The 7,525-nt window shown below is 50.5% G+C and overlaps 1 protein-coding gene across 1 annotated transcript in view; it reads left to right on the forward strand.

The window, feature by feature from the left end:
• LOC128823355 (uncharacterized) overlaps positions 1-7,290 on the forward strand; it is a 51,026-nt gene extending 43,736 nt beyond the window's left edge. The window contains exon 4 of the mRNA XM_054005596.1: positions 4,854-7,290. Within this exon, the coding sequence (XP_053861571.1) occupies positions 4,854-5,222 (369 nt within the window). The 3' untranslated portion in view covers positions 5,223-7,290. The remainder of the gene's footprint in view (positions 1-4,853) is intronic.
• Positions 7,291-7,525: the final 235 nt, after the last annotated feature.

The following is a 7,525-nucleotide window of genomic DNA, read 5'->3' on the forward strand; positions in this document are numbered from 1 at the left end:
ATGATTTAGCTGGGAATTGGTCCTGCTTTGAGCAGGGGGTTGGACTAGATGACCTCTTGAGGTCCCTTCCAACTCTGATATTCTATGATTCTATGATTCTATGATTCTATAGACATTTGGCAGGACCTTGTGGCCAATCCTCCCCCATGGTTGCAAAAATGTAGATCACAAAATATTAAAATCTTAATGGCCCGTGCCCCTATTAGGAAACCCTGTCCCCCTGTTAAGAAATCTTGTCCGCAGGCTGTAATTCCCTCTGCCCCTGATTCTATGCCCCCTCCCCCTTTGTATCCTGGCCTCCCCGTTCTGGCATCCTCAATTGAAACCCCCCCCCCATCTCTGAGGATAATGCCTCAGCTGAAAGGGGTGAGCCAAGCCACCAGGGCTCTTCCAAACAGGAGTCCCCTTCGACCTCTCTGAGCTCCTCAGTGTCTGACCGCACCAGGAGCAAGACTGGTCACATAACAAATCAAAACTCCGTAACACAGTGGAGGATGTCAACTGATTATAACCCTGGGGATACTAGATTTACCCTTATTGGCTCCCCGGGCAAGAGTGGTGGGATAATCGAAATGCCCTTGCAGCAGAAATATTTATGTCCACTGCGGGAGGCTGTAGCCCCCAATGGTGAACTCACTATGATATATGTCCCCTTTACCACTAGTGATCTATATAATTGGAAACAACAAAATCCCCCGTTCTCGGAGGATCCTGCCCCGCTAACAGCAGTGTTTGAGACCTTAATTATGGCCCATAACCCTACTTGGGGTGACATGAGGGTCGCTCTTAACACTCTATTAACCGCGGAAGAAAGGCGTTTAGTCCTCTCAAGAGCCCGCGAGTGGGTACTTGAGACAGGGGGAGACTCAGCCACGGTAGCTACGCGGTTGCCTGAGAGCCCTCCTGACTGGAAAAATGACGCAGCAGGACGGGCTTCTCATAGCCAATACGCCACGGCTATAGTCCAGGGGATGAAACGCTGCATTAGAAAAACCCCAAATTGGGCCAAATTATATAATATAAAACAGGAAAAGAATGAGAACCCAGCTGCTTTTTACGAACGGCTTTGTAATACCTGTAAAAGATACACAGACCTCGATCCTGAGGATAGCAACGGGAAACGGGTGCTAATACCCCTTTTCATTGGGCAGTCCTACGAGGACATTAGAAAGAAGCTGCAAAAATTGGAGGGGGCATCGGGCAAAAATATAGAGGAACTTTTAGAAATAGCCATGAAGGTTTATGATCGGAGGGATGATGAGGAGCGGAAGAGAGGGGCCCGCGTTCTAGCCATGGCCCTAAGAGAGGGATATGCAGAGAGGGGGGGCAAGGTTAAGGGACGGCCAGGGCCACCTGGGAAGGGGAGGGGCCCTCGCCTGGGTCGAAATCAATGTGCTATCTGTAAGGAAGAGGGGCACTGGAAGAATGAGTGCCCCCGGCGACAGGCCATGGGAAGGGAACGTAAAGATAAATCCCCGTCCCTTCCCATCCTCTACAACGGTACGGGACGTTCAGGGGAGGAATCTTCCCCATAGGGGGGCCGGGGGACCCAGCGGCCCCTCCTGGCGGCGCAAGCTGCCAGCCTGGATCCCACGGTGAAGATTAAAGTGGAGGGCAGCCCAATTGAAGCCCTTATTGATACTGGGGCCACCCTTAGTTTGCTCCCCCTTAATAAGGCTCCCCGAGGTAGAGCTCGGGAACGTGCCATGGTCCAGGGGATAGAGGGACAAACTACAGCTTTGGAAAAAACTCTGCCTCTCCTAGTAAAAATAGGGGATCATCAAATTTCCCATCAGTTTGTTTGCAGTCCCTCCTGCCCCATAGCGCTGCTCGGACGAGATATCCTCACTAAATTGCAGGCGGAGATCTCATTCAATAACGGGACAATGGAAGTCAGAATCCCTAAGCAACAAGCCTCTAATTACCAGATGGCTCTCATAAATGCTAGAGATCACTCCCTGGAATGTAAGGGAAGTGATAGAAGCCAGCTGCCGGGGGTAAATCCCAAGGTCTGGGCGGAGGAAGGAGGCGTGGCCCGAGCCAGGAATGCTACACCAGTGCATATTTCCCTTAAGGAGGGAAGCAGCCCAGTCCGAATTCGACAATACCCCCTTAAGCTAACCACTCGGATCGGGTTAAAACCCCTGATTCAAAAATTCTTACAGTGCGGGTGGTTAAAGGAAGACACATCCCCATACAATACTCCAATAATGGGAGTGCCTAAACCCAATGCACAGTACCGATTGGTCCAGGACCTGAGACAGATTAACAAATTGATAGAAGCCCCCTACCCAGTCGTCCCGAATCCCCACACAATTCTAGGCCAAGTACCTAAGAACCACAGCTGGTTCTCGGTTATAGATTTAAAAGACGCCTTCTTTTCCATCCCCCTTGATTTAGAATCTCAAAAGTTGTTTGCCTTTGAATGGGAGGATCTGGACACCCATTACAGGGCCCAATATCTTTGGACTGTTGTCCCACAGGGACTCACCTGTGCACCAGAGATTTTTGGCAGCCAGCTAAAAAGGGATCTGGCCCCATTCCTGGCTAACCATCCTGCATGTAACATAGTTCAGTACTGCGATGATCTGCTCTTGAGTACTGAAACAGAGACAGTCTGCAAGGAGCAAACTGTAGGTCTCCTCAATCACCTTGGGGTACAGGGGTATAAAGTATCAAGGGAAAAAGCTCAGTTGGTTAAGCAGCAGGTCACCTTCCTTGGATACCACCTCTGCCAAGGGAGTCGCAGTTTGGGCAAAGAAAGAATCCAGGTTATACTTGACAGCCCTCAGCCCCGGAACCCCGGAGAACTAAGGGCTTTTCTGGGACTGACTGGCTTCTGTCGACTCTGGATCCCTGACTATGGGGGAAAAGCCAGACCACTATATGAGTCTTTAACTAAAGAAGGTCTGCTCCACTGGAAATGGACCAGGGAAATGGAAAAAGCATTTCGAGAGCTTAAAGAAGCCTTGGTTCAGCCTCCCGCTCTAGCCCTCCCAGATTCCCGGAAGCCATTCACCCTATACGTTCATGAAAGAGGAGGGGTGGCAGCTGGGGTCCTGTGCCAAAGGTCAGGACCAACCTGGCGACCCATTGGATACTATTCAAAAGTCTTGGACCCTGTCGCCAAGGGGTGGCCCGCCTGTTTACGGGCCGTAGCAGCGACCGCCCTCCTCGTTCAGGAAGCTGAAAAGTTAATCTTGGGTGGAGACACTGAAGTTGTGGTCCCCCACGGGGTGCCTCAGATACTGGGAACAGGCGCTGGGGAAAAGCATCTAAACCCTAGCCGACATACTAGATACGAAGTAGGGCTCTTATTGGCCCCCAATCTGACCTTTAAGACAGTCAGTTCCCTTAACCCGGCCACCCTACTGCCTGACCCCCAGGTTTCCCCAGAGGCTGGTCCTACTCATGACTGTATTGAAGTTTTGCAACAAGAAACCAAACCCCGACCTGATCTTTCAGATTTGCCCTGGCCCAACCCCGATGTTGAGGGGTACGTTGATGGGTCCAGCTATGTAGTGGATGGCAAGCGATATACTGGCGCGGCAGTAGTGATTAAGGATGAAGGGGTATACAAGTTTAAACTCAGTCCCAATTTGTCCGCTCAGGCGGCGGAACTGGTGGCTCTTATTGAGGCTCTTCACTTGGGGGCTGGGAAAACCCTTAACCTATATACAGACAGTCGTTATGCCTACATGGTGGTACATGCACACGGGACCCTGTGGAAAGAGAGAGGATTCATTACGGCCTCAGGTCAAAAGATTGCACATGGGAGCCTCATTAAAGCCCTGCTCGAGGCCCTGATGCTTCCACTCCGGGTTGCCGTGATGCATGTGCGTGCCCACGGGAGGGCTCCCGAGGCCGAACAGCGAAAGTATAATCAACTGGCTGACCAGGCCGCGAAGGAGGCCGCCCGAGACGGGGCCTCGCGGCTTCTCATGGTTCAAGATACTGAGACTAAAGCCCCTCCTCCCCAAGACACAACCGAGGAAATGGGTCATGCCCAGGCTGCAGGAGGCCGGCAGGATTCCTCTGGATGGTGGAGATTGCCTGGGGGAGAGGTTTTCGTCCCCAGGCCAGTACTCCAGGAGATTTTTCAGCTCCTGCATAAAGAGGGACATCTGGGGTCTGGGGCAATGGTTGACTTGGCTACCAGGTCCCTTAAAGGACTGAGTATGCACATGGAAGCCCAGAGAGTTGTTAATAATTGTTCCATCTGTCAACGAACGAACCAGAAGGGATGTGGCCCTCCTGCCCCGATGGGAGGCCGACCATGGGCTATATTCCCTTTTCAAAGGTGGCAAGTTGACTTTGCTGAGGTACCCCCTTGCAGGGGCTATAAGTATCTGCTTGTGTTTGTTGATCAACTCACCGGGTGGGTGGAGTGTTACCCCAGCCGGCATTGCCAGGCCCGGGCAGTTACCAAAGCCCTGTTACATGAAATACTTCCTCGTTTCCATCTCCCCGAGGTAATTGAGTCTGATAGGGGAAGCCACTTTGTCTCACAAGTGGTCCAGCAGGTATCCCAGGCCCTCGGTATACAATGGAAACTACATACACCCTGGAGGCCGCAAAGCTCGGGTCAAGTAGAAAGGATGAATAGAACTCTCAAAGACACTCTAACTAAAATATGCACAGAATCTAGCTTAAAGTGGCTTGATGCCTTGCCACTTGCCCTCACCCGCATTCGAAGGGCCCCACGTAAGGGTCTTAAACTCTCGCCCTTTGAGCTAGTCTTTGGATTTCCACCCCGAATACTTATCCCAGGATTCCGGGAGGATGTAACCTGGGAAGTGGGAAATGACTTACTATGGAAACAGGTTTCCGGGTTGCAATCTGTCTTGTTGCAGCTTCATCGATACGCGGCGCCATTCCAGGCCCTCCCCTTGGACCAGACCGTGCATCCGTTCCGGATCGGTGACCAGGTCCTTGTCAAGAAGTGGAAACGCGACCCCCTGACGCCAAGGTGGGACGGTCCACACACCGTTTCGCTCATCAGCCAGGCCGCAGTTAAAATTCTCGGGAGCGACAAATGGACACATCACACCCGGGTAAAGCGGTTTCTGAATCCTGACCAGGGAACCAATTCCACGGAAGAGGACACCAGCCCTCTGCCCGCCCCGGCCCCGGAAGCCCGGGGTGGCACGGGCGGAGACACCATCTGGGAGTATCAAGGACTCGATGGACTAAAAGGACTGTTTAGAAAAAAGCAATCATGAATTCATTATTAATATTTCTGTTCATATGTGTCTATCATGGCTATGGTTGGGAGAATAGGTTTGTACAACTAGGAGAAACAATAGCGGGTTCCTTCAATCTTAGTAGCTGCTGGGTTTGTGGAGGTCCAGGGGATTGGAATGAGTGGCCTTGGGTAGCCCAGCCAGTGCAAGCTAAATGGCGGATTAGTAATTTAAGTATAGTCCACAAAGGAACAGAAGTTTGGACTGAGGATAGTAGCCCTTGGCGACTCTATTCCTCTGGAGTAGGGATCCTTTGTCTCAACCGAACAAAACAAGAAGGGGTGTATGTGGGCGAGAGCCAATGTGACTGGACTCTATCTCTAGGATTTGACTGCTATGATCACCCTAGTTGCCATACGTATGACTGTTCTAAATATCAAGGACGATGGAACCATACCCACGTGAAACTTACTAATCATAGCTGGGTAAAATGTTCCTACCAACAGCATACTGGCGAAGGCTGTAAGGCAGTTGGACAAGATGGGTTCTTTGATGCCCTCTTTCTAAGTTGCCAGCGAGATAATACCGACAGTAAGGATCACGTGGTACGCTGGTATCAGTGGGCATGGCAACACTCTAATGGAACTCGGGTAACCCATTTTAACCATTTTTGGTCTACTACCAAAAGCCCTAGATTTGGTTGTAATTGTGCTTGGAGGGAAGGGGCCGGGGCATGGAAATGTGACTATTGTAATCCTGGCGGTACATCTGTTGTACTAGGGGGGCCCCTGGAGATGGGTAACCCTTTGTATTATGAAGAACCAGGCCCCGAGGACTATCCTGAGGCCTGGGATGGCCCCTTTGCGAACGGACAATGGGCCCTAAAAGGCCATTACTGGATATGTGGGCAATACGCTTATCGAAGATTGCCCCCAAATTGGTCAGGAATATGTTATGTTGGGTACATTAGGCCCTTGTTCTTTCTATTACCCCAAATTCAGGGAAATAAATTAGGAATTAAGGTATATGACGACTTGATTAGGGAAAGGCGGTCTGTTGATTCCGCATTGACCGCTGGAAGTTCCCAAACGTGGGGAGCTCAAGAGTGGCCCCCTGAGAGAATTATACAGCATTATGGTCCAGCTACATGGAATCCTAATGAGTGGATCTCAGGGGCAAGGGAGCCCATTTACAACTTGAATCGGATAATTAGGCTGCAAGCCATCTTAGAAATAATAACTAATCAGACGGCTGCAGCTCTCGATCTTTTGGCCGATCAGTCCACTCAGATGAGAAATGCGCTCTACCAGCACCATCTAGTTCTTGATTATTTGCTGGCAGAAGAAGGAGGAATCTGTGCAAAATTAAACGAATCTAATTGCTGTTTACAAATAGATGATAATGGAAAGGCGGTAAAACAGCTAACGAAAGAAATGAGGAAGTTAGCCCATGTCCCGGTCCAAACATGGGGTGGGTGGAATACGGACTGGTTCACGTCCTGGTTACCGCAACTAGGATGGCTCCGAGAAGGCCTTCTTCTCTTTGTACTCTTCATTACAACTTTATTAACCCTAGCTTGCTTTGCTCCCTGTGTAGTTGCATTAGTTCGACGAATGGTTAATCAAATTATACACCAACAAATGATGGCCCAATACCAGCCGGTGAAGGCTGAGGATTGGGGGCCATAAGGCTCTCAAAATGCTTTTTAGGGGGGAATCTTGTTAGGCCCAAAAACTGAATAACATGTTTATCTCGGCTTCTGCTTGTTATCCCAGTAAAGATGCTTATCTCAGCTTTCACTGTTGTTTCCCATGCATGAAGCTGCACATATACAGGATGTATAGAAGATATATGGCAAAGGGGAGGGGGTTGGACGGACCCTGGGAAAGGAATGTGAAGGACGGGAAGCTAAACAGATGTATCCTGATTACTACTAGAACTGAATTTAAACAATGCATAGGTTAGCAGAATTTAGACACGCTAAGTTGTTTGTCTCTCTGTATAAAAAAGGGCCCAGTTGTGCTTGTAAGGTGTGACTCTTTCTCAGGCACTAGCCGAGTAGAGCACCCTCTCAGCTGACTGACTAATAAAGGGTCTGGTATCTGTCCTCTTGTCTCTCCGTGCCTCCTTGGGGTAATTGGGCAGCTCCAGGGGGAAATGAGCCCATTTGGCTAACACCCCTGCCAGCCCATTCTACCCCTAAAGCTTCATTACCCCAACTGAGATCAGGACCCCATTGTGCCGGGCGGTGCCTAGAGCCCGACCGAGATCAGGACCCCATTGTGCTGGGCGGTGCCTAGAGCCCGACCGAGATCAGGACCCCATTGTGCTGGGCGGTGCCT

The sequence above is a fragment of the Malaclemys terrapin genome, chromosome 15 (assembly GCF_027887155.1).
Source record: "Malaclemys terrapin pileata isolate rMalTer1 chromosome 15, rMalTer1.hap1, whole genome shotgun sequence".
Taxonomy (NCBI): Eukaryota; Metazoa; Chordata; order Testudines; family Emydidae; genus Malaclemys; species Malaclemys terrapin.